We start from the raw sequence: 22896 nt of genomic DNA, 5'->3' as shown, positions 1-22896 counted from the left end.
ATACTGAAAATCTGCCACGTTTTTTTCAGCACATACTCATAATTTTACATTTGAGACACAAAGGGTTAAAGGCTGCAACATACCAATTTTGTTGCCTGCAAAGGAATGTCGAAGCTTAGAAGTTTAATGGGGGTTTTCCTCAGATATTATAGCTGGGATTATGGATAATATTTGCTTACAGTTTTAAGGGACAATGTTTTTAATGTAAAAATTTATATTACTACTTAAAAAATTTTTATCTTTGCATACATTTGTATAGTGACAAAAGATATGTTTTTATATTAATAGTAATATTTTCGGTATAAATATCCATTCTCTTTCAATGTCTTTAAGAACCGAGTCTGCACGCATATGTCCATATTTACAAACGGTTTGGGATGGCATCCACTCCATTGTGTAAAGATAATCCCGGCAAATACATAAAATGCAGGCAACAACACTTGGACTGAAAGTTATGAACTGAGACGATGAGGGGGGCCAGGAAGGCCACAAAAAAACAGCAAAAGGGCGTCGTTAATATTTCAAAAACAGAACACAACCAAAGCGATTCGAAGGCAAAACAGGCAAGGACATAAACAGAAGCGACAAACAGCAAGAGCAGACGCAGTCGTAATACTTGGCCAATTGCACTCGGGCCCACACTTGACTTTGCCGGGTCCATTCGAAATATTAAGGCATATTTGTCGCTTGGTCAGCGAATCCGGGCGGAAAGGTAAATGAGACAAAGCCAACCAACCAGCCAACCAGACGAGACAGGGCGAAAAGTCACCTTCGTGCTGCACACAATTTATGGCCAACAAGGACAGCTAATCCAGCAAGGATACCCTCGAAAACTTATTGGTCGCATGTCAGCGCGATAAGACTTTCGATTCTTAAGACCATCATTTATAAAAATAAATATAAGACATTCACAAATGCAAAAACTAATCTTTACTTAATAAAATTATTTAATTTTAAATTTGTATGAATTTTATTAAATCAAACTGCTGTTTTAAAAACTACTGTATTAAAAATTTTGTATATTGGCTCTGAATTTTACCAATTTGGCTTAAAAGGATAGCCCCGTTGCCTATTATTTGTACAGGGGAAGAATGTAAATGCAATTCCAAGAAATGGGAGTCCCGAAAGTTGTCAATATGCGTGGTGTGTACGCGTGTGTGAGGACCAATTAATTGTTGACAGCGCGACATCTTCGAATCCCCAACCAAACTCCCTGGTTGCAGGAAGTTTTGGGTTAAGTGTTTCCTGACACCGAAACCATTTATCACCGCCCGGCAACAAAGTTCAGAGTTCATTGATGGGGATTTCTGGGTTCTAATCAACACAATCTGCCTGATAATATTAGGAGTAATCTTCGACTGTCCTTTCATTAAAATAATTTTTTTAGAATATCCTTAAAGTATGCTTCACTTATTCCTTCCCTTTCTTTGTTTTTATGATGAGAGCTTTTCAAGCTTTTGTCAAAATTATTGTGTAAGAATGTACGTAACTTTCAGTTCCTTTTGCGTTTCGTAGGTAAAATAACTTTCAAAACTTAAAGAATAGTATACTTTTAGAGAAATACTTTTAATATAAACATTTAAATTATATATATATATATATATAATTTTAATTTATCAAGGCGCTGTATGTATGTTTAACACAACAACACATTGATGCTTTCTTATCTACAGAAATTATATGCAATTTTTTTGGGAGAACGACTCAGTATGTTTTGATATTTCAGAATGGTCGCGTCGAAATCATTGATCATTAGCATAGCATTTCTGCTGCTCATTGGGCAATCCCTGACGTCGGAGGAGTTCGATCCTAATAAAATGAGCCACTCTCCCGAGGAACCCGTACCGAAAACCTGGATAATAAGATACCAGTGGAAGCCGCATAGTACTTCAAGAAGGAGTCAATACACAACTAGAACCGGTCCAATCCGAAGCCTGGTTTACAATGGGCAGAGCAGGAAATTACCCTAACTCAGTGATGATCTACAAATGTATTATCATTAAAAATGTGTATTTATATATATTTTGACAAATGAAAATAATACAATAAAATCACATGCACCAAAAGTGTTGAGCTGTTTTTTAAATGTTGCAAAAATTGGTTTTCTACAAAATAGTTAAAGCACTCTTATCAAGTAGGGCACATCCACAAGTGATAAGTGAGCGGATATTGCCATTTCTGAGCCTTTAAAATCGCAGTACAGCAGCTTCGAAGGTCAGTCAGCTCTTGGAGTTCACCATGAACGCCCGAATCGCTTCTGTTTTATTCACGTTTGCATTGTTTTGTGTTCTGGCGGAGATTGCTGGACTTCCGACGACAGTGGATGCGCAAGATCTTAGGGAAAAGTTGGTCGACCAGGATCAGCAGTTCCAAAAATGCTGCCGCAGCCTGAGGGAGACCGATCCTCGGAGCGATTGCAAGTCCTGCGACGATCAATTGGAGCCCTTGGAGCCAGTCACGGAGAACCAGCCTGATGGCGAGAAAACCTTTGGAGTTCCCTGCCTTCGCATGACACATACAGGATGTAGAACGTCTTAACCACCATACAAGTAATAAAAGAAAAATCCAACATTAATTCTGACTCAAATCAACTTCACTTTTGTTTCTCTAATGTCAAGTAAAGAATTAAATACCATTTAAATAAAGGAACACCTTTTATTAAATCATCTGCGACTTATTCAATAAATGTTCGTAAGAATAATTTCCTTTCATTGTCTTTTTTATATTGTATAATAGTTGTTTCGCTTCAACAACTTACTCTAAAGTTAAATGTTGTTTATTTCAACCTAATAAAACTTGAATCGTGGCCTTATCTTTAACGGCTTAATTTTAAATATATGCGAACAGTCAGGTAGCTCTGTAAAGAAGTGGCCATATCCACAAACAGCTGACATTTGCTGTTGTTTAAAATGTATTAGACACAAATTGTGTAACACTAAAAAAACAAAGACAAAACTAAAAAGTTTACAAAGAGAGTCCAATTTATTTAAATTCCTGTAACAAAGGCCACAAGCGACAGTCTCCAGCGTTACCAACACCTAAATTAGTCTTAAAACTACATGGATAGTCGACGATACAAGACATCTACTGCTTCAAGGGGAATGGAGGCACCCAGCCGCCGAAAGTCCGTTCCAGCTCTTCCGCAACCGCCAGACAAAGACGATCGTTGTTGGGATTCGCAACCACCTGGATGCCCAAGGGCATGCCCTTCGAATCCAGACCCATGGGAACCTGTGTGGCCGGCAAATGAAGAACATTGAAGAGACTGAAGTAGGCGAAGTCATTGAACTTGATCAGCGGATAGAAATGGAACGGCGCCGTCCTTGGAGAACTATGGAAAAACAGGACTCCATCGTCGCCGAGCAATTCCTGAACTGCCTTCTTGCACTTTGCCGTGGCATCCCTCATCAGTTTCTCCTTTTCCTTGGGCAAAACACCATCGATCAGGCTATAAATGGCAGCCATACTGAAGTCACTTTGTCCCAGGATCTTCTTGAAGAGCTCCACAAACGGATTGACTTCGGCACCGTTTCCCAGTAACAGATTAAAGTTGGCTGGTTCTTGCGTCATCCAGTAGCGCCACATCTTGCCGGTCAAGTTTGTGTTGGGAATGTTGGCGTGTCGCACATCATTGCCACTCAGCCGCTCGAAATGTTTTCGGATCTTGTACATAACCCTTTCGGTTTCCTGGTTTATGGGATTGCACTGAGCCATGCCGTTGGATGCCACGTAGAAATAACGCAGCCGCTTCAGATCCACCTGCTCATCCAGCTTTAGCTTGCTCTTAAGCGAAGGTTCTACGAGGACCTGCATCATGGGCAATAAATCCTTGGCTGATCGACTCATCGGACCGGCACAAACCATTGTTTCCTTCTCCTTGCCGGTTCTAAAAGTGCATCCTGCCATATTTACGGCTCCGGAAGTGGGTTTGTGCCCAAAGACTCCGCAGTTGAATGCCGGTATTCGAATGGACCCGCCAATATCAGTTCCTAGACCAAAGCCCGTGCAACAGGCGGCGATCAGGGCGGCTTCTCCGCCCGATGAACCGCCCACGGAACGTCGCAGATCGTAGGGATTATTGGTGCCACCAATAAGCATGTTTCTCGACTCAATCCACTTGTTGACCTCGGGAACATTACTGGTGGCGATGATGATGGCGCCACTTTCCTTCATCAGGCGAACGCACTCGGCGTCCGTGGGCGAACGTTCCGATTTCCGGGACAGCAGACCCAGAGTATGCAGCTTTCCGGCCACTGCCGTACTGTCCTTGGTAGAGAAGGGAACGCCCAGGAAAGGCTGCCGCCGGAAGTCCTCATCGCTGTACTCCTTTTTGGACAGTCTCCGGTCGATTTCACGCGCCTGATCCAAGGCCTCTGGAAAGGGACCATCCACAACGGCGTTTAGATCGCGGTTAACACTCTCGATCCGCTCGCAATAGGCCTTGACGATGTCGTAACTCCGGATCTTGCGCTCCCGTATCTGTTGAGCCAACTCCACGGCGCTTTTGCTGAGCAGCGACTGTTGTTCCAAACTCGGTGGACCCGGAACCCGTTTTCGATCTCCCAGATACCATCCCAAAACGAACTCCAGGAAGCGATCGCTGAGGATGTGGACCAGTGCCAACAGGGCATCCAGTACGTGGCTCAACAACGTCATATTGATGATACCTTTTTCGGCTGAGATTTGCACTTTGTGCAATGCAGTACAAACTAAAACCGAGCCGAAGACCTCTGAGGTTGCGATAAACCAAAGACGTTGCCACCCGATACCAGCGAAAGCTGGCGAAGAAAGCTTTTCCGCAAACCAGTTTCCGAAACAAGTACAGTGTGCTCCAGGAAATGGAAACATATGTAAGTTTAATTATAAAAACAATGATACTTTTCACTCTTTTAAAATAAATATACATTTAAAAAATTTGCGGACTTTATTCTGATTGTTTAAATGGTTTCACTCATAAACTTTTCACAACTTATTTTTTTCGAGTCATTTAAAATGTAATTTTGCAGAATACCCCTAATCGTATGCGAATTAACCAACGCGCATGAACAGCTGAGAAAGGAGTGCCGCTAATGCGCGTGACGTACCGTGCATAGACCGCCGCACAAGCACCCACACCATCGAACTGTCAAATATCGACCCGCAGCTGCTGCAGATGTTTTTTCGTCAACAAAACAAAACAGCCGCCGCCGCCGCTGCAGAAAAAAGTGAAAAGTCGGTCAGAGAGATCCGAAATAAATATTGCAAATTGTGAATTAAATGCATTGAGAGCGGAGACCGCGTGCAGTGCGAAAAAAAAGTTATTTTAATTCCTGCCCAGGCAGCTCGTATCGAATTTTTAAAGCAGTACGTAAGACCGGTTATACGAATATCATTTACCCTGCAAAACATTCCGCAGTTCGATCACCCCGATAAAAAGCCCCATTTCTTATCAACAATAAGTGATAACTCAATGGTGAATCATTTTTTAATTGATTTTGGTAATAAGAAAGTCCTTATCTCGGTCGAATTTTGGATTAGTCGATAGCGCGACATACGTAACAAATTAGTCAGCACGCTTTCAGTACGTAATGTCGTAAATATAAATAGAAAGTTTGCGAAAATAAGTGCACTTGCCTAGTAAATATTCAAGTTTTGTTGCAATTGCAAGCGACTAGGCGGAGAAATAAACAAAACGCCATTTAAAGCCCGTGTTAAATTGCAATTACCGGTTAAAAGGCAAAATAAAGTGTTAAATGCTACCTGAAAAATTGTGGAGTGTGTGTTTGTTTGCATGGGAGCCGTCGCAACTGTTAACATCAAATGGCCCTTTCTCATTAATTTTTAATTTTAGTTGCCAGGCCACAGTTTTGACCGATTTGAACCGCTATCAGGTGGCTTTCCAAGACATTATCTTTTGCACTCTAATGGAGAGGGTGTGTGGTTTTATGGCTAAGCCAATTGTTTCTTATTCCCGCCCAGGTGTTGTTGCCTCACCTGATGAGTGACGTTGTCACAAGAAATGCTAACGTGTCGTGACACGAAAAAATTCCGCGCCGTTTTTATTTGATATGCAAATTGAGATAGGTCAGCGATCGCTTTGTAATTGTTTTTTGTTATTTGGAAGTCACCTTGACTGAAAGAAATAAGCACTAAAGCAGCAGCTAAACTATTTTTCAAATTTACTTACCCCTTTTACTGTTTTCCAACCATTTCCATTTTTTAATTCAGTTTTGTTCTTATGTTGTAAGCCTTAATAAACTTTAAATTTCGGCGTATTCTTTCACTTAAAGATAACGATCTTAAAGAGAATTGCATCCATTTTTTGAATTAGGGTATTAAAGACAATTTAGGATTCAGCTTAGATATGAAAAAAACATATTAGAGTAAACATGATGTTCACCTTTAACACGCAATGACGAGTATTCGTCTAAAGCCGCTGCTCGTTGATTACCTCCTCAACAACTTCGAATCTGTCCGATAATAAACCTTCGAGATAGCTGTACACTCAAAAAGTTATCACTTTATTTAGCCTTAAAAATAGTTTAAATTTGTATAATTGAATACATATTTAAAAAAATATTTGCTAGTTACATTTGAAAACCTAAAAGAAAATTTTAATTTTTGAGGCCTCATTTTTTAAGGGCGAGATAAACTGAGCCACTATTTTTTTCCAGTGTTAGCGATATCTCAGCAAACAGCGAGTTTATGGCAGTGTGTCTGTGTGTCATGTCTGTTAAGTGGGGCCGAATGCTTGACAGTTGATTCGTCAAATAGCACCGCACTCGACGATGTTTTCCTTTTATTTTTAGTTACCTCCGGAGATTCTTAACAGCCCCACGCACGTTGTTTTTTTCATATTCACAGGTGAAGCGCAGCGCAATGGAGCGGAATCCAGTCAAAGGAACCGGCGGAGGAGGTGACACCACTGACCAGGAAGACAAAAAGTCACGCAGCGCTGCGGAGTACATGAAAAACTTCAAGAACATAATTGCCCCGGGAAATGAGGCCTCCATGACCAGGGAGTTCAATCCGCAGGTGGCCTACGAGTTTGAGAGATATCTCAATCCCCAGAAGCTCAAGCAGCATGTCCTGAAGAGTGAGAAGCTGCGCTCCATCTTGGAACACTATGCCAGGGAACTGGGACAGCCGGTGAAGCAACTGGAGCGGCAGGCCAGGGCGATCATCGATGAAATCGGTCTGGAGCGGAACATGGCCATTATCCGGTGGTGCGGCATCGCCATCACGGCGATCGGCAAGAGGATCTGCGACGGATTCTACGTCAATTCGGCCAGCATGGCCAATGTGCGCAAGGATATGGGCAAGTGTCCTGTGCTCTACCTTCCCAGTCATCGCAGCTATATGGACTTTATCCTGATGTCGTACATCTGCTACTACTACGACATCGAGATACCAGGAATAGCAGCCGGAATGGGTAAGTTTAAAGACAATCCTGCACCAAAAAGCACAATTATCTAAAGGTCGGCAAATGAGCTTTATGATAATATAGTTTGCTTTTCATTTAGCACATTGTTGCGATATTAATATCGCTTTGCAATGTCAAAAGATTTATCGCTAATGACACGCTACATTTTAAATACGTTTGCGTTTCAATTAGTGTGAATTAGCAGAACACTTAATTAAAGGTGTTAATTTTCTACAATTATAGCAATCTCTAATAATTCAAAGAGACATATATTAACGTTTCTTAAATCTCTTGCAGATTTCCACTCAATGTTTGGCATGGGCACCATGTTAAGGAAAACTGGTGCGTTCTTTATGCGGCGCAGCTTTTCCAACGACGAGTTGTACTGGGATATTTTCCGGGAGTACATGTACGCACTGGTCGCCAATTACCACATCGGCGTGGAGTTCTTCATCGAGGGAACGCGCTCGAGGAATTTCAAAGCTCTGGTCCCAAAAATAGGACTCCTTTCGATGGCCTTGCTGCCATATTTTACTGGCGAAGTGCCGGATGTGATGATAGTGCCAGTGAGTGTGGCCTACGAAAGAGTCCTGGAGGAGCAACTGTTCGTCTACGAGCTGCTGGGAGTGCCCAAGCCCAAGGAGTCCACGAAGGGATTCTTTAAGGCGCTCAAGATCATTGACGAGCGATTTGGCAAGATGTTCCTGGACTTTGGGGATCCCATTTCGGTGAAGGAGTTCTTCGGACACGACAGTGGACAGCGGATGCAGCGAGCCGGCGTTGGCGGTCACCTCCAGAAGCTCAATCGCCAGGAGGTGGAACTGGTCAAGCAGCTGGCCAACGAGATAATCTACCAACAGCAGCGACGCATTGTGATCTCAACCTTTAATTTGCTCAGCTTATACTACGCCAGTCAATTGTATGCGCAAAAGAGTGTAAACCTCGACGAGTTGTCGCGCGGAGTGCTTCATCTGAAGCGCATTTTCGAGCAGCTTGGTGCTCATGTCAGCACTACGCCCAGTAGCATCAAATCGGATATAATCGATGCCGTGGAGATACATTCAAATATTTTGCACTTTGCTACCGGCCGACTGCAGTTCACGCCGATGGCAGCCAAGCAACTGGCGGAGCAGATCGATGTGAAGCGCCTGAAAGCCCATGCTCTGTGTCCACAAACGATGGCGGTGGCAGTTCCCATGCTGGCCCTGCAGCTCTACATCAATCCCTGCATGTTCTGGCTGGCCAGACCGGCCTATCTGCTCCTGGCAGCGCTCAAGGAGCAAAGGAATCAGGAGAAGCAGTCGACAGACGTCTCGTACGACGCCAGCTTGAGTGCCCTGCATGCCCACGTGACCAGCATGGATGCCCTGTTCCAGCACGAGTTCATTATTGAGTCGAATCGCGAGGCTGCTGAGTTTGAGACTCACCTCCAGCTGCTCCTTGACGAGGGCGTCGTGGAGGTGAAAAAGAGTGGCAGGATCCGCGTGCAGGACAACGAGTGCTCGCATGTCATACTGGCCGCACTGGCGCCATTCCTCTGCCTCTACTACCAGCTGGTGGTCACGTTAAGAAAGGTGCATAATCGAATCCTTTAAAAATTTACCAGTCTTCTAAATTTTCCTTTCTCCTTGCAGATTCCTCTGGAGTTCGAGTTCAGCAACAAGGATCTGCTGGTTCGCGTTCAACAGCATGTGGAGCAGCTGCTGCAACAACCCGGCGGCTCTGCCTCCCACGTCCACCCATATTGCTTAGCCCTGGACAATCTCAACATAGCCATCTACGCCCTGATCCAGAGGGGCTATATCCTGAAATGCAAGGACTCTGGACAGATGAAAATCGCTGGACTACCAGGAAAGTGCCTGCGGGAACTGGAATGCCAGCTCCTCGAGTACTGTCAACTAATGCCATTCGCCCAATACTCAACCGCGGCCAACCAGCAAGCCCAGTTCCACATAGCCAAGTTATAACTGGCAAACGGCAAGAGGTCGGCGACGCCGAGGGACACGGAAGCCGATCCAAACGATGAAGCCGCGTCGAGTCCCAATCAGTGTAGTACAATTGCCATTTCATTGCCCATGCAGTTCATCCAGTTTGTTGTCGGCCTGCTCAAGAATTGTCGCATCATCTGCATTCTGTTTTTCATTGTGGTGGTGGCGCCGCTTGGGCAACTGCTCCACTGGATCATCGAATCCTCCCATTCATTCACGTAGGTTTAGGGGTAAGGTTGGGATGGGTCGATTTTAATTGACTGATAATTTGTTTTCTGTTGTGTTATCGGTAAAACGTATTTTCTAATTGTACTCACTTGGTACATATTTATGATTTCGCCCAATTATTTTATTTATTTTACAAAATAAATATTGGCATATTTTGACATTCCCCATTTTAGGTTGTGATTTCGGCATTAATAAAGGTCAATAAAAGTGTTTTCCAAATATATACACTTAAACTAAGCAAGAAAGATATTAAAATATAAAACAGAGAAAGTAATCTATGTAACTATAAACTTCTTCACTAAGAAAAGCATCACTTGTCCAGCTATCTTTAAAGTAAAATCTTCAAAGAAATGTTTTTGAGATAAGATTGCCCTACAATTCCTTCACAATGAAAATCGATCCATCCTAGAGTCTGAGTGCTAAGAGTATTTTTAAGCTAAAACTGATATTTTTGTCCAGTTTGCCATATAAACAAAAGAAATTCACTAAGCCGCCAAATCACACTTACTGGAAATCGAATTTTGATTAATACATTTTTGTATAGATATACCGGTTACTGGTAGATCCCATCGAAATATATATTTCATATATTTTTAGTCGAGAAATTCAAAATGGGACAGATAAACGCACCCTTACCAAATTTTTCATAGCGCAAATTCACTTGCTACAATTAAAATATTGAATTAAGCAAGCTACAATTTTTATTAATTTAAGTTTGGGAGAATTTTTAGTTCCCAGAGTATTTTTTAAGATCATATTAATCCACCCAATTCACACTACTTACATCGGTTTGTTCATTTTGTGATGGATGCATTTTTAAAATTTGTAGGATGTTTTTGAAACGTTTTTGTTAATCTAGGCTGGTGTTAAGTTTGTTTAATTTTTTTATTTTAAGTTAAAATCGCTCTGGATTGTTTGTAGTTATTCTACTGTGCCAATACACAAGTCAAAACCACACAAAAAACATAAAGGCAACCTGCTGGACTTGCCTCTTAGAAACATAAAACACGGTTGATTCGAAACCTGATTCCAAGTTGGGTTCAGGTCCGATTATTCCTACAGGAATCCACAGCACAAAGTGTCTGAAAAGTGCAATACAAATATTCTGTTTAATAATATTTTTAGACATCGTTTCGTTTTATTTTTGTGGTAGATAACTTTATATTTATATAGAATTTAAATCGAAAAACAACACCAATCCTAACTACACCCGCTAGTAACTAAACCAACAAAAAAGCAGAGCAATAATAAACAATTTAGTCGGTGCCAGTTGCGCCCCAGAAACTTGATAAATGTGACTTTAAATTCAAGATATGTGGTCATCGGCAGAACTGTCGCTTGAACTGGTCCAAGGTACGTTGGCTAATGACCACGTGCATCATTAGACGCTCCGGATTATTCTCATCCGCTGTGGTTTCCACTACGGCTGCGTTTTTATAAAGCCATGCCATTTCAGGTCCGCCGCTGGGCACTCGCATCTGAAGTTTTCTTCGCCCGGTGGCGGTCAGTATCTGCTGCTCAATGTCGTCTAGAAGTGGTTCTAATCCTGTTTGGGCTCGGGCTGATATACGATGCACGGGATCAGCAGATGATTGCGCCTCGGATGGTACCAGATCACATTTGTTGTATACATTAATGATGGGTGGCAATTGACTTGCTGTGGAATCTCCACCCGCCACATTGAAGGCTAAAGATCGAAGCGTGGCTTCCACATGGCTGCGTTGTGCGGCATGGCATGGATGAGAGAGATCCTGGACGTGCACTATTACATCCTGGGAACGAAAAACATGGTTAGTCTTAAGAAAAACTAGTCCAAAATCTATTTTTTCTCACCGCCAACATGGCATCCTCCAAAGTAGCCACGAAACACTCGAATAGTCCTGTTGGCAAATCAGACATGAAGCCCACGGTGTCCATGTAAATCACTTGAAGATTGCAGGGCAAACAACCCGCATGGGCCGTAACATCGAGGGTAGCAAACAACTGATTCCTGGGCTGCAGGGCATCCTCCACAGTTAAAGCCTTGATTAAGGAGGTCTTGCCAGCATTGGTGTAGCCCACCACAGCCACAATGGGATAGTTTTGTTGCTTCCGTTTCTGTCGGAGCAGCTGCCTCTGCCGGCGCACTCTATCTAGTTCCGCTCGCAATTTGCGCTCCCTGGTGCGCAAGATCTCTTTCTGCAGATCTGTCAATGCATATCCCTGGCGCCGCGTCTGTGTGACACTGGCATCCTTGGCCTGGGCCCAAATGTAAGGCAGCTCAGCCATGGCCACCTAACCAGTATTTAATTAGTGATAGAATTTATATTTTGTATTCCCTTAAATACGGACCTGTAGCTTTGCTTCGGCACTAGTGGCATGTAGCCTTAGAATCTGTATAACCACTGAGTAGCGATCCATTACCGGCAATCGAAACTCAGCCTCTAGAAAGCGTTTTTGGGCGAAGGAAAGCGTGCCCTTGCTCACAAACAGGCAGGTGAGCTGCCGTTCTTGACGCAATTCGGTGACCAGCTCCTTGAGTTCCAACAGCTTTCCGCTGCCAAAGAGGGTCTTTTTCTCGAGACTTTCCAAGGGAACTTTGAGTGCCTTGGCCACCTGCCAGTTGGGCAAGGAGTGAATCAGAGCTGAGGCCTCCGAGAGCTGATCCTCTGGCCTAACATCGATGGACGTGTTTTGGCGCTTAGCAGCCCACTTTACATAAGGTTGGAGAATGAGCACTTGCTGGGAGCTGGCTATGTCGCGGGTAATTCGCATGGCTCCACCTGCCACCTCATCATAGGCACTGAAATAAACGGTAAGATATAAAATATTGATATTTAAATCTTTTTCTTGTTTTACCTACCGGTCATCCAGAAATCGCATGTCTGCCAAATCCCCATTGGATGACCTCTCTTCCTGATTCAAGTCGTCGTCTCCTTCGCTTCTTTGACCAGCCTGCATCTGGGCCTCAAAGAAGCTCTTTCTGTTGCGGATGCCCTTAACTCCTTGGTGTTGGTTGTACTTGCAGCGTACGGGAATCCTTACAACCGAATGGAGAGTAAGACTCCTGGCCAAACGGCCCAGTATCCGTATACCGGACATAACTTAGCCTAGGAAATGGTTAATGAATACAGCTAATAAGATTCCTCGTGCAGCACGGAATGCTTCTCCTCAAAAGCCATCCACGCCGCTTGACAGGATTTTGTCCTCGAGGAAGTCGTTTGATAAGAAACTCCAGTGGCCACCAGAGAGGCAATCAATATATTAAACTTTGCAGGATAACGAATGCGGGATTGTATGATCTTCTGGGCGAAATACGTGCCGGAAAAACCTGTAATATGTGTAATTATTATGCAATTGCCGCAAAACAAAAGGAAAGAACATACTCAAACAAAATGTTGCGAGACCTGTGAAAAGGGAGCGGGTCATGCAGTCGATGTAACCATCGAATCCTGGATGCTTCTCGCGCTGTTGGTCCTTCAAACGCTTGATATCGTTCATAATAAACGCTTAGTAAAGTAGTTAGATTGTTATTCTCATTCGTTTTTTGCCGGCACGCGATTGAACAGCTGTTGGCTAGAGAAGAGCAAACTCTAAACAATAACATCGGCATGCCAAGCATTTATGTAAAAAAACAATTTAAACCCCGTAATACAAATAGCTTTATTTATGATCACAAACATAAGATTATAAGGAAATTGTTTTGGATTTCCTGCGCTTCGCCCAATCCCAAAATAATTTTTTTTGATATTTCTAATTTGAGTATGGGTAATCAGTGCTATCGATAACTCGCCCCCGATTACTGCACAGTTTCCCCGGTTAGGCGACAACCCTGCAATAGTTTAGTATACCCAATTGCGGCGGCTTTACGCAGAAAAATAACAATTAAAAGATTGCGAAAAGGAGTTTAAAACGAGTGGCAGGACGCAATGAAGCGCCCACACAGCCAGTAGCAGGTGAAAATACTTCAGGGTTAAGATTTAATAGTCAATTTGAGCCCGAAGTGAAGGGATTTTTCGATAAATAATAGATGTTCAAGTAGTGCCGACGCCACACATAAAAAAAGAAGCAGACGCAAATTGCAAAAAAAGGCGAAGAGAGTGGAAAGAGGAGGAACGATAGAGTGAAAGAAGAAGAAGAGGCAAAGCGAAGAACGCGCGGCAAATGCTGACAATAAAAACTAGAAAGAAAAAAAAGCTAACTTTTTGCAGGGTGAATAAACCAGTAACGCCATCAAATCGCATTTCTTGCAGATCTTTGAAGTGCTGGGCGGACAAACAGCCGGTTACCTATGGGAAAGAAAAACCCCAACGCCCGACACACAGATGCCGCAACACCTTTGACCACAGACGACTCCAACTTGTCATCCGAATTAAAATCGGAAGCCGATACTGAATCCAGTGAGCCAACAAACAAGCAGTCGAAACCTCACGAAGATGTCAAGGCATCGTCCAAGAAAAACAGGACCAACAGCCCCAGCGATTCCGATACGGCAGTAGGCAGCAGTCCGCCAAACGAGGAGGAGGAACCTGTCTGCAAAATTCGCATTGTGCCGCTGGAAAAGCTGCTGGCCAGTCCTAAAACCAAGGAGAAGCCATCTCGCAGGAGTCTTCAAAGTACCGTTACCACTATAGATTCCAGCGATAGCGAGGAGCCTCCAAAAACCAAAAGATCTGTGTTGCCCGCTCGCAAAAGCCGCAACAAGAACGCTTCGATCATAGAACTTAGCGACAGCGAGGAGGAAGAGGACGAGGCGCCTCTTTGTTTGCCTAATCCTTTGCACAAAAAGGCGGAGGCAACCAAGAAAGCCATTAATAACCACCTAAATAATCTACAAAAAGCCAGCACATCCAGCCGGTCACTTAAAGAGGCCACCAGAAACGGGAACGGCAGGCGACGGGAATCTCTGAGCAGCGATAAATCCTCTAAAGCCAGCTCATCACGAGCAGCAACACCGCCGAAACCCAAACGCTGTGTGGTGCGCTTGAAGCGTGTCAGTCTGACAGTCAAGCCAAAGCCCGCCCAGAAGCCGAAGAAAATGAGCACGGACTCGGAGGAGGCGGCTACAACCTCGAAGAAGGGCAGACAGCGGCAATCCAAAAGCGAAAGCGAGGCGGACTCGGACTATGAAGCTCAAGCCGCTGAGGAAGAGGAAAGAAAGTCCTCCGAGGATGAGGCAGAGGAGGAGGCGGCCAACAGCAGTGATAGCGAGGTGATGCCGCAGCGCAAGCGACGCCGAAAGAAGAGCGACTCCGACAAAGGTTCCTCCGACTTTGAGCCGGAGGAGAAGGGAAAGAAAAAGCGCAAGCGGATCAAAAAGAACTCCAGCGGCGAGAGCGATGGCGACGACGATAAGCAGAAGAACAAGCGCAAGCACATACGCAAGATCATTAAAACCAAGGACTTGGATCTGACGACCAAGGAGGCGGCCAAAGAGGAGGACGACCGAAGAAAGCGGATCGAGGATCGCCAAAAGCTCTACAACCGCATCTTTGTGAAGTCCGAGAGCGTGGAGATTAACGAGCTGGTGCTAGACTTCGACGAGGATTCCAAAAAGGCCCTGCTGCAGGTGGACAAGGGACTGCTAAAGAAGCTTAAGCCGCATCAGGTGGCGGGCGTGAAGTTCATGTGGGACGCCTGCTTTGAGACGCTCAAGGAGAGCCAGGAGAAGCCCGGCTCGGGCTGCATCCTGGCCCACTGTATGGGCCTGGGCAAAACCCTACAGGTAGTCACTCTGTCGCACACGCTGCTGATCAACACAAGGCGCACTGGAGTGGACCGCGTCCTGGTCATTTCGCCCCTGAGCACAGTGAACAACTGGGCGCGGGAGTTCACCAGCTGGATGAAGTTTGCCAACCGCAACGACATCGAGGTGTACGATATCTCACGCTACAAGGACAAGCCGACGCGCATCTTTAAGCTCAACGAATGGTTTAACGAAGGCGGCGTCTGCATCCTCGGCTACGACATGTACCGCATTCTGGCCAACGAGAAGGCCAAAGGGCTGCGCAAGAAACAGCGCGAGCAGCTCATGCAGGCCCTGGTCGATCCCGGTCCGGATTTGGTCGTCTGCGACGAGGGACACCTGCTCAAGAACGAGAAGACCTCCATCAGCAAGGCGGTCACCAGGATGCGCACCAAGCGCCGGATTGTCCTCACCGGCACCCCCCTTCAAAATAATCTCAGAGAATGTAAGTTGTGGGTCTCTTCTATGGATCCATGGGTTTAAGTTACATTACACTGGCCAAATGATAATTTATGTTAAGTTTTAGAACAAAATTAATGTGTATCTTTTACCATACTTAGATTACTGCATGATTCAGTTTGTCAAGCCGAATCTGTTGGGAACGTACAAGGAGTATATGAACCGCTTCGTCAACCCGATCACCAACGGTCAGTACACGGACTCCACGGATCGGGATCTGCGTCTGATGAAGCACCGCTCGCACATTCTGCACAAATTGCTCGAGGGCTGCATCCAGCGGCGGGACTACTCGGTTCTGGCGCCCTACCTGCCGCCGAAACATGAGTACGTGGTCTACACGACGCTGTCGGAGCTGCAGCAGAAGCTCTATGGCTACTACATGACCACCCACCGGGAGCAGTCCGGCTCGGATGTGTGCGGCAAGGGGGCCCGACTGTTCCAGGACTTTCAGGACTTGCGGCGCATCTGGACGCATCCGATGAACCTGCGGGTGAATAGTGACAACGTGATTGCCAAACGACTGCTCAGCAACGATGACTCCGATATGGAGGGCTTCATCTGCGACGAGACCGACGAGGAGGAGGCTGCCTCCAACTCCTCGGACAGCTGCGACTCCTTCAAGTCGGACGCCAGTATGTCGGGACTGGCAGCCGCATCGGGAAAGGTGAAAAAGCGCAAGACCCGTAATGGCACCGCTGCCGGCAACGACAGCGATTCAGATCTGGAGCTGCTGGGCGGTCTAAGTGGTGGACCCAGTGTCCAGAAGGACGATCCTTCGGAGTGGTGGAAGCCCTTCGTCGAGGAGCGAGAGCTGAACAACGTGCACCATTCCCCCAAGTTGCTTATTCTTTTGCGGCTGCTGCAGCAGTGCGAGGCCATTGGTGACAAGCTGCTCGTCTTCTCGCAATCCTTGCAGTCCCTGGATGTCATCGAGCACTTCCTGTCATTGGTGGACAGCAACACTAAAAACTACGAGTTCGAAGGTGGGTTGGCTGGCACATTTAATCTTAATCATCAAAGCATTTAACATTTAAATAATTATTTGCTACCCAGGCGATGTTGGCGACTTCAAGGGCTGCTGGACGAACGGCAAGGACTATTTCCGATTGGATGGCAGCTGCAGCGTGGAGCAGCGCGAGGCGATGTGCAAGCAGTTCAACAACGTGACCAATCTGCGCGCCCGCCTGTTTCTTATCTCCACACGGGCCGGTGGCCTGGGCATCAATCTGGTGGCGGCCAACCGCGTGGTCATCTTCGATGTCTCCTGGAATCCCTCGCACGATACGCAAAGTATATTCCGTGTGTACCGCTTTGGGCAGATTAAGCCGTGCTACATCTACCGCCTGATTGCCATGGGCACCATGGAGCAGAAGGTTTACGAGCGCCAGGTGGCCAAGCAGGCCACTGCAAAGCGTGTGATCGATGAGCAGCAGATCTCGCGCCACTACAACCAGACGGACCTTATGGAGTTGTACTCCTACGAGCTGACACCCAGCAGCGAGCGGGAGATGCCCATCCTGCCAAAGGATCGACTTTTCGCCGAGATTCTCACTGAGCACGACAAGCTGATCTTCAAGTACCACGAGCACGATTCGCTGCTGGAGCAGGAGGAGCACGAGAATCTGTCCGAGGAGGAGCGGAAGTCGGCTTGGGCTGAATACGAGGCGGAGAAGACGCGAACGGTACAGGCCTCACAGTACATGAGCTACGACAGGAACGCCTTTGGCAACCAGGTGATGGGACAGTTCGGCAACGCCTCAGGCAGCGTGACCTCCAACAAGATCTTCGGCTTCCGGTCGGACATTCTGCTGCAGCTGCTGAACATGAAGATCTGCAAGGACCATCAGGAGCTCAATCAGAACCAGGTCATTCAGCTGGTGCCCACCTATCTGCAGCAGCTGTACAACGAGATGAACAACAGCGATCCGACCATGTACAAGGAACTACTAAGCCTGCACGCGAACATTGTCCATCCCAGCGGGATGTATATGAATCCGCTGCTCTATGCCAACCAGAATCCCAACGCGGCTGGCTACAATCAGGGCAGCGGCGGTCCGATGGGGGCGGCTGGATCGACGGCCCACGGGCCGAATTCTGCACCTGCTCCGGGTTTCGAACCGGACAAGGTATACGAGATCGACTAAGATACCCGAATCGAACCAATGCATGGTGACACTCTTTAATTTAAACGTAGGTAATTCGTCGACCTTGTCGATATTTCCTTTGGACTAAAGTTACAAAGATGGTTTATCCTATTCTAATTACCATTACCAACTACCCATAACCGAGCGCATAAGATTATACTTTCTATCAACTCAGTTAAGTTCAAAACTGTCCTAATTAATGTGTAGACTTAAATTAGATGCAAGCAAAAACCAATTACATAAAGCGTATGATTTAAACACATATTTACACAATATAGACCATGGCTATATACATACATAATGCTAATCCGGCTAGGAGACGCAGGAAATTAATTAACACGCGGCAAGATAACAAAAATAAATGGCACAGATATTATGAATAAATGCGTAACAATTTTCTCCTCAACTTTTCGATGTTTCACAGAAATGGGCGGATAATGATTTAGACGAAAAACACAAGAAAAAACAATAAAGATAGGAAATGAAGTAAAAATTTCAAGGATACATAATCAGTTTATTTAACTACACGAGAGATACACGTAGACTAAATCAAATCTATACAAAATTACAAACTAAAACGAATCTTTTCCCGCTTATTTTGGCGGCAGCTTTCCCATCATTCGCAGTTGCTGCATCTGCTGAGCCTGCAGCATGTGCTGTGGACTGGGTTGCATGGGTCCACCGGGCTGCATAGCTCCTGGTGGAATCCCTGGCATCATTCCCGGACGCGGGGGTACTCCACCCATGGGTGACATTCCGCCTCCAGGACCTTGCAGCATTCCGGCTCCGATGGGCGGCGTCGGGCGACTGTGGACACCCTGCTGGATGTCCGAGAGGCAGGCCTTCCACTCTTCCAGGCGGTTGTAGTGCTTCTGCAGCAGCGCTTCCTTGCGCTGAATCTCGATGCTCAGGTCCTGGTTCTCGTCCTTGATCAGCATGTAGGGCTTTAGGGTGGAGACGAGGAAACGCTTCTGCAGGAAGAATGCCTCCATTTGACGGGCCACGTCGATGAAGCGATTGGTTGTCTTCTGGACCTCCAGCTCAATCTCCTCCTTGTTCGTTCCGGAATTCGGCTCCTGTTTGGTCAGGGACAGCAGGCAGGACTGAAAGGCCTCCTCGAACTCGTCCATCAGGTTTCCGCCACCGGGCTCGTTGCTGGTCATGACTTCGTGCGATTTGGAGCCGAATAAACAATTATCTATAAACAATTTAGCCGGCCAGCGGAAAAAAGCAAAGCAAAAGAATACGCCAAGAAGGGTTGCCAAGCCTCGCAATCGGTGTTTTTATAGAGATGACAATGTAAATTGTGGTATTTTCAATATATATCGATAACATGAGATATCGCTGTTGTACCTTTGCTTGCTTGCATGCGGCTGTTTATGTAAACAAAGGATTTTAAATCAAATGACTTCTTGTCCAAAGAAATGACTGCCCGAATAATCCAACGAAGCCTGCACACGGCTCGCTCCTGCCTGCTGGCCAGAGTTCCACGTCGGGCTAATCCTGGTCTGGGCTACCAGATGCAGCAACTACAGGAGCACCCGGCGAGGACCACCGAAGCTAGCGAGGATTACGCCGATCTGGAGTCTGACTTCATGGACGTCCAGAAAACCCATCGGCAGTATGAGAGGGAGCAACAGCAGCAGCGCGATCGCATCCGTCAGTTTATGATCAAGCACAAGTATTTTCGGGATGCCAAATTACCGAATCTTCTGCTCCATGCGGAAAAGGAGCAGATACGCTTGCTCCACGAGCGAGATCCCGAGGAGTGGAGCGTGGAACGACTAGCGGAGAGTTTTCCCGCCACTCCAGAAATTGTGCAGAAAATTCTTCGCGCCAAATGGCGTCCAAGAAGCGTGCAAAGGATCCGTTCCCACGATAAAACCGTCGTCAACAATTGGCAGCTACTCAAGACAGGAAAAGATGACTTCAATCTACCAACCGCCTTGCTGCAGCACCTCCAGAAATTTGCCGATCGAAAGCGACAGGATCTGAGGGAATTAAAAATTGAAGATTGGCCCACAAGACCGAAACTACCCGCTCCTCAAGGAAATGAGTTTAGAAAGCTGCTGGGAAGCAGTAAAACAGTCCAGGAGGAGGTCCCTCCACCACAAATACCTTCTGGTTATGAACCACCACCCTCCGCTGCCGAAGATGAAACATATCTGTTGGATAAAATCCGAAATAAAAAGAATATGCGCCTTCAGGAGCTCAAGGACCTAAAGCTGGTAGAGTCTGTAGATAAAGTTCCTGAGGAACTGCAACGTCCTATTGAGAATCCCAGCGGAACGGGATTTCTTCCCAGTTTCGTGCGCAAGTTTGAGAGCAGCGAAATTGTAATCAGTGCAGCGGACCAGCGGAAGTACGAGATAACCCAGGTGAAAACCCGCATTGTTATTCCTCGAAAATTGCATCGCGAGGGAGCCACATATCGTGTGGAGGACGCCTATTACGACGATGACGGGGAGCTTCTCTACCGCGTTCCCGGAATGACCGGAAAAAGCCAATTTTAAGCTAATAAAATTCTAGATTGTCAAGATCACAAGATGTTATTATATAAAAATATATAAATCATTCGATATACAGATTCTTATTCATTGTCAGTGGTTGAAGGCGGTGGCGATTAAATCGGTGCCAGACATTAGAGAATCTGATGCCACGGTTATTTGGGCGCCCGTGAGCTTGGCCACAAAATCGCAAGCGGCGATCTCCGCATAACTGGCGCCGCCCACAACAAAAACAAAGAGATTCTTCAAGCGCAACGGGAAAACATCTTGATCGCCGCTTCCGTTCACCTTCAGGTGGCTCGCATACGCCTTTGGTGTCATTTTTCCGCTGTCCAGATGCAGATGAATTCCTTCAACCATGGCTAACTTCGAAGATAACTCCTCAGCACTGTTCGTTTTCAACAAAATCGAGCAGAGCTGAGCAACCAAAGGTATGTAGGTGCCATTAAAGACGAAACTAGGACAGGATTGCAAGGCTCCCGATTGGTTTTTCGAGGAGGAACCACCATCCTGTCCATCTCCGCAGGACGTAAGTAGTTTCAGCCGGTTGGCATTGGCCTGGAACTCAGTTTGTTGGAACTTTGGGAGGGGTAAATTCGAGAGCAGCTTAGTTGGCGCCTTCTTCTCCACCACAAGTGGTGGCAAAAGTCCTGCCTGCGACAATTGTTGGAACACACCCAACTCCTGATGGCCAAAAAGATTGCAGTAGTTTCTCGCGAAGATCTGCAGCTCCTCAGGCGCCACGCCCGCACAATGATGCAAAAGGCACATCAATCGCAGGGTATTATATCTCTGACCATCGGTGGTCATGAGCTCATCAATCTCGCCCAGCAATCGTTTTCTTGAGTCATTGTTCAGTATGTCCTCCTCCAGGGTTTGCAGCCTCCTAAAGTTACCCATCATCTGGATCACAATTTCGCTGGCGTTCAGATGCCGTAGGACCTTGGCCTTTAGCTCCGTTAGTTTCGGCAGCTTCCTGGCCACATAGTCGTGCATCTCCTCCAGCTTCATGTCATTTAGCTTTTGGAGTTCCAAGCCCAGAGCTTTAACTTGTGCGTGAATCAAACTGCTGACCTGGGCAAAGCGTTTGTAGCGGTTATCCCCATAAATCTCATCGGAGGTGGAGTTCAGGCGAATGGAGCAGGGTTTGCTGGTTGAACTTAGACCTCCCTTGGATTTTTTTCCCTGCAATAACTCCACACGCTGGCTGCTGATCTTGTTCTTTGAGTTGTCTACCAAGATCTCGCCGGAGCGCTGCTCGAAAACCTCCAAAAGAAGACCAGCATAAATTGCCGGCGTTAGCAAACTGGCGGGGTAATCCTTGTCCCGGTCGATAATCAGCCAACCGCCGAAGTCCGGAGGGTTTGTGGATTTCGGGAGCTGGCCCAGAGCCTTCAACATTTGCAGCAATTGGGAAGAGTGGTTGCCAAAGCTCATAATCAAAGAAGGTTGTCCGCAAATCATCTGAAGCAACCGTAGGCTTTGTGCCACAGAAGGCAAAGGAGATGTGTTTCCGTGAAGGTAAAGGCAATCGTAGAGCTGTGCATAAGAAAGATCATCTATCAACCACTGCTTTTAAATAATATACTGCAATATACCCACATTAGGTAGCTCCAAACTTAGCACTCCTTGGTCAAAGTAAATGAAATCCCAGTTGAAGTGATGCAGTTGCACGAGTCCCCAAAGTCCGGCTTGTTCCAAAAGAGTTTGGAAGTAGGAATAGCAACTGGGCACACAAACTATGTGATACATTTTCAGGGATACGTCCGGCATCTCCTCCAAGGCCACGGGTTGCAGTTGTTTAAGTAATTTCTGAAATGTCCCAAGGACACTTCGAATCATATAAATGTGCACCTGGTCCGTAGACCGGGGTAAAGATTGCGCCGCGTCATGTTTGTAGATCCTTTGAATGCCCTTTAGCCTGAGAGGGATACAGAATTAATCGTATGTATCATTAAAATCTTTAAGCCCTTACTTTAACCAAGAGGCAGTGCAAACATGTTCCAGCGGCTTGATCAAATCCGGCTCCAAAATTAACTCCTTTTTTCCTGGTATGGAACATAGTATGGAGCAAAGCTGCAGTGGATTTACATATTGTTATTATTTGTACTATTCCTGGCATATTTTTACCTTTTCCTGGGCCACCAACTGAAATCCCTGCAGTTTTTTGTCCAGCGTCAAATCCATTTCTGTGATAAACAACCAAAACAGCTGATTTTGCAAGGTGGGTAAATATGTGGTGGTAAAGAGAAGAACCGCTACGGTGGTTGTAGGTAAATCTTTTCATATCAAATTTAATAACATACACAATAAAATAACAAGATAATATACTATTTTGTAAATCCATTTAAAAATTCTATCTTAAGATAACAAAGTAAATGTGCTTCTTCTCTAGGGCAGCTCGGAAAATTTTATCGCCACCCAGTGGGATGAGAGAGAAAAA

General features: G+C 45.8%; 8 protein-coding genes across 9 annotated transcripts; 3 read left to right on the top strand and 5 right to left on the bottom strand.

Annotated features, from left to right (window-relative positions):
• Nucleotides 1–2963: 2963 nt before the first annotated feature.
• LOC108095970 (fatty-acid amide hydrolase 2) lies at nt 2964–4777 on the bottom strand. Its single transcript, XM_017197313.1, has one exon. It carries the CDS (start codon nt 4654–4656, stop codon nt 3085–3087), a length of 1572 nt encoding a protein of 523 aa, XP_017052802.1. The 5' UTR covers nt 4657–4777; the 3' UTR covers nt 2964–3084.
• Nucleotides 4778–6843: 2066 nt separating this feature from the next.
• On the top strand, nt 6844–9530 carry LOC108095852 (dihydroxyacetone phosphate acyltransferase). Its single transcript, XM_017197150.1, has 3 exons — nt 6844–7411; nt 7700–8976; nt 9037–9530. The coding sequence occupies exons 1-3, from the start codon at nt 6859–6861 to the stop codon at nt 9367–9369; spliced, it is 2163 nt and encodes a 720-aa protein (XP_017052639.1). The 5' UTR covers nt 6844–6858; the 3' UTR covers nt 9370–9530.
• Nucleotides 9531–10437: 907 nt separating this feature from the next.
• LOC108095853 (putative GTP-binding protein 6) lies at nt 10438–12699 on the bottom strand. The gene is made up of 4 exons (XM_017197151.2): nt 12461–12699; nt 11950–12400; nt 11452–11892; nt 10438–11390 (listed from the first exon to the last, which is right to left on the bottom strand). Exons 1-4 carry the CDS (start codon nt 12697–12699, stop codon nt 10938–10940), a joined length of 1584 nt encoding a protein of 527 aa, XP_017052640.1. The 3' UTR covers nt 10438–10937.
• A 32-nt stretch (nt 12700–12731) lies between these two features.
• LOC108095854 (transmembrane protein 141) lies at nt 12732–13176 on the bottom strand. Its single transcript, XM_017197152.2, has 2 exons — nt 12984–13176; nt 12732–12928 (listed from the first exon to the last, which is right to left on the bottom strand). Exons 1-2 carry the CDS (start codon nt 13096–13098, stop codon nt 12732–12734), a joined length of 312 nt encoding a protein of 103 aa, XP_017052641.1. The 5' UTR covers nt 13099–13176.
• A 248-nt stretch (nt 13177–13424) lies between these two features.
• On the top strand, nt 13425–18352 carry LOC108095850 (transcriptional regulator ATRX homolog). 2 transcript variants are annotated; one of them, XM_017197148.2, is made up of 4 exons: nt 13425–13553; nt 13851–15788; nt 15904–16785; nt 16856–18352. In XM_017197148.2, the coding sequence occupies exons 2-4, from the start codon at nt 13889–13891 to the stop codon at nt 17944–17946; spliced, it is 3873 nt and encodes a 1290-aa protein (XP_017052637.2). In that variant the 5' UTR covers nt 13425–13553; nt 13851–13888; the 3' UTR covers nt 17947–18352. The 2 variants fall into 2 exon arrangements, with proteins under 2 accessions (XP_017052637.2, XP_043064965.1); XM_043209030.1 differs by lacking the exon at nt 13425–13553 and having other exon boundaries at nt 13597–15788.
• Nucleotides 18353–18439: 87 nt separating this feature from the next.
• On the bottom strand, nt 18440–19224 carry LOC108095851 (mediator of RNA polymerase II transcription subunit 28). Its single transcript, XM_017197149.2, has one exon. The coding sequence runs from the start codon at nt 19107–19109 to the stop codon at nt 18540–18542; it is 570 nt and encodes a 189-aa protein (XP_017052638.1). The 5' UTR covers nt 19110–19224; the 3' UTR covers nt 18440–18539.
• Nucleotides 19225–19307: 83 nt separating this feature from the next.
• LOC108095959 lies at nt 19308–20525 on the top strand. The gene has a single exon (XM_017197300.1). The coding sequence runs from the start codon at nt 19371–19373 to the stop codon at nt 20457–20459; it is 1089 nt and encodes a 362-aa protein (XP_017052789.1). The 5' UTR covers nt 19308–19370; the 3' UTR covers nt 20460–20525.
• Nucleotides 20477–22647, bottom strand: LOC108095958 (vacuolar protein sorting-associated protein 33B). The gene is made up of 4 exons (XM_017197299.1): nt 22584–22647; nt 22429–22529; nt 22056–22374; nt 20477–21992 (listed from the first exon to the last, which is right to left on the bottom strand). Exons 1-4 carry the CDS (start codon nt 22638–22640, stop codon nt 20547–20549), a joined length of 1923 nt encoding a protein of 640 aa, XP_017052788.1. The 5' UTR covers nt 22641–22647; the 3' UTR covers nt 20477–20546.
• Between the last annotated feature and the right edge of the window lie 249 nt (nt 22648–22896).

This window comes from Drosophila ficusphila, unplaced genomic scaffold, assembly GCF_018152265.1.
Source record: "Drosophila ficusphila isolate 14025-0441.05 unplaced genomic scaffold, ASM1815226v1 contig_791, whole genome shotgun sequence".
In the NCBI taxonomy this organism is placed as follows: Eukaryota; Metazoa; Arthropoda; class Insecta; order Diptera; family Drosophilidae; genus Drosophila; species Drosophila ficusphila.
This window is presented reverse-complemented; position numbering and strand designations above follow the sequence as displayed.

Coding starts and splice junctions, on each gene's coding strand:
- LOC108095854 (XM_017197152.2), bottom strand. CDS start 13,098: ATGAACGATATCAAGCGTTTGAAGGACCAACAGCGCGAGAAGCATCCA. Junction 12,929..12,983: donor TCTCGCAACATTTTGTTTGA/GTATGTTCTTTC, acceptor CACATATTACAG/GTTTTTCCGGCACGTATTTC.
- LOC108095851 (XM_017197149.2), bottom strand. CDS start 19,109: ATGACCAGCAACGAGCCCGGTGGCGGAAACCTGATGGACGAGTTCGAG.
- LOC108095852 (XM_017197150.1), top strand. CDS start 6,859: ATGGAGCGGAATCCAGTCAAAGGAACCGGCGGAGGAGGTGACACCACT. Junction 7,412..7,699: donor AGGAATAGCAGCCGGAATGG/GTAAGTTTAAAG, acceptor AATCTCTTGCAG/ATTTCCACTCAATGTTTGGC. Junction 8,977..9,036: donor TGGTGGTCACGTTAAGAAAG/GTGCATAATCGA, acceptor TTCTCCTTGCAG/ATTCCTCTGGAGTTCGAGTT.
- LOC108095850 (XM_017197148.2), top strand. CDS start 13,889: ATGGGAAAGAAAAACCCCAACGCCCGACACACAGATGCCGCAACACCT. Junction 15,789..15,903: donor TCAAAATAATCTCAGAGAAT/GTAAGTTGTGGG, acceptor TACCATACTTAG/ATTACTGCATGATTCAGTTT. Junction 16,786..16,855: donor TAAAAACTACGAGTTCGAAG/GTGGGTTGGCTG, acceptor TTTGCTACCCAG/GCGATGTTGGCGACTTCAAG.
- LOC108095958 (XM_017197299.1), bottom strand. CDS start 22,640: ATGGATTTGACGCTGGACAAAAAACTGCAGGGATTTCAGTTGGTGGCC. Junction 22,530..22,583: donor AGTTGGTGGCCCAGGAAAAG/GTAAAAATATGC, acceptor AATCCACTGCAG/CTTTGCTCCATACTATGTTC. Junction 22,375..22,428: donor TGCACTGCCTCTTGGTTAAA/GTAAGGGCTTAA, acceptor TATCCCTCTCAG/GCTAAAGGGCATTCAAAGGA.
- LOC108095970 (XM_017197313.1), bottom strand. CDS start 4,656: ATGACGTTGTTGAGCCACGTACTGGATGCCCTGTTGGCACTGGTCCAC.
- LOC108095959 (XM_017197300.1), top strand. CDS start 19,371: ATGACTGCCCGAATAATCCAACGAAGCCTGCACACGGCTCGCTCCTGC.
- LOC108095853 (XM_017197151.2), bottom strand. CDS start 12,699: ATGTCCGGTATACGGATACTGGGCCGTTTGGCCAGGAGTCTTACTCTC. Junction 12,401..12,460: donor ATGCGATTTCTGGATGACCG/GTAGGTAAAACA, acceptor CGTTTATTTCAG/TGCCTATGATGAGGTGGCAG. Junction 11,391..11,451: donor TGGAGGATGCCATGTTGGCG/GTGAGAAAAAAT, acceptor TTTCGTTCCCAG/GATGTAATAGTGCACGTCCA.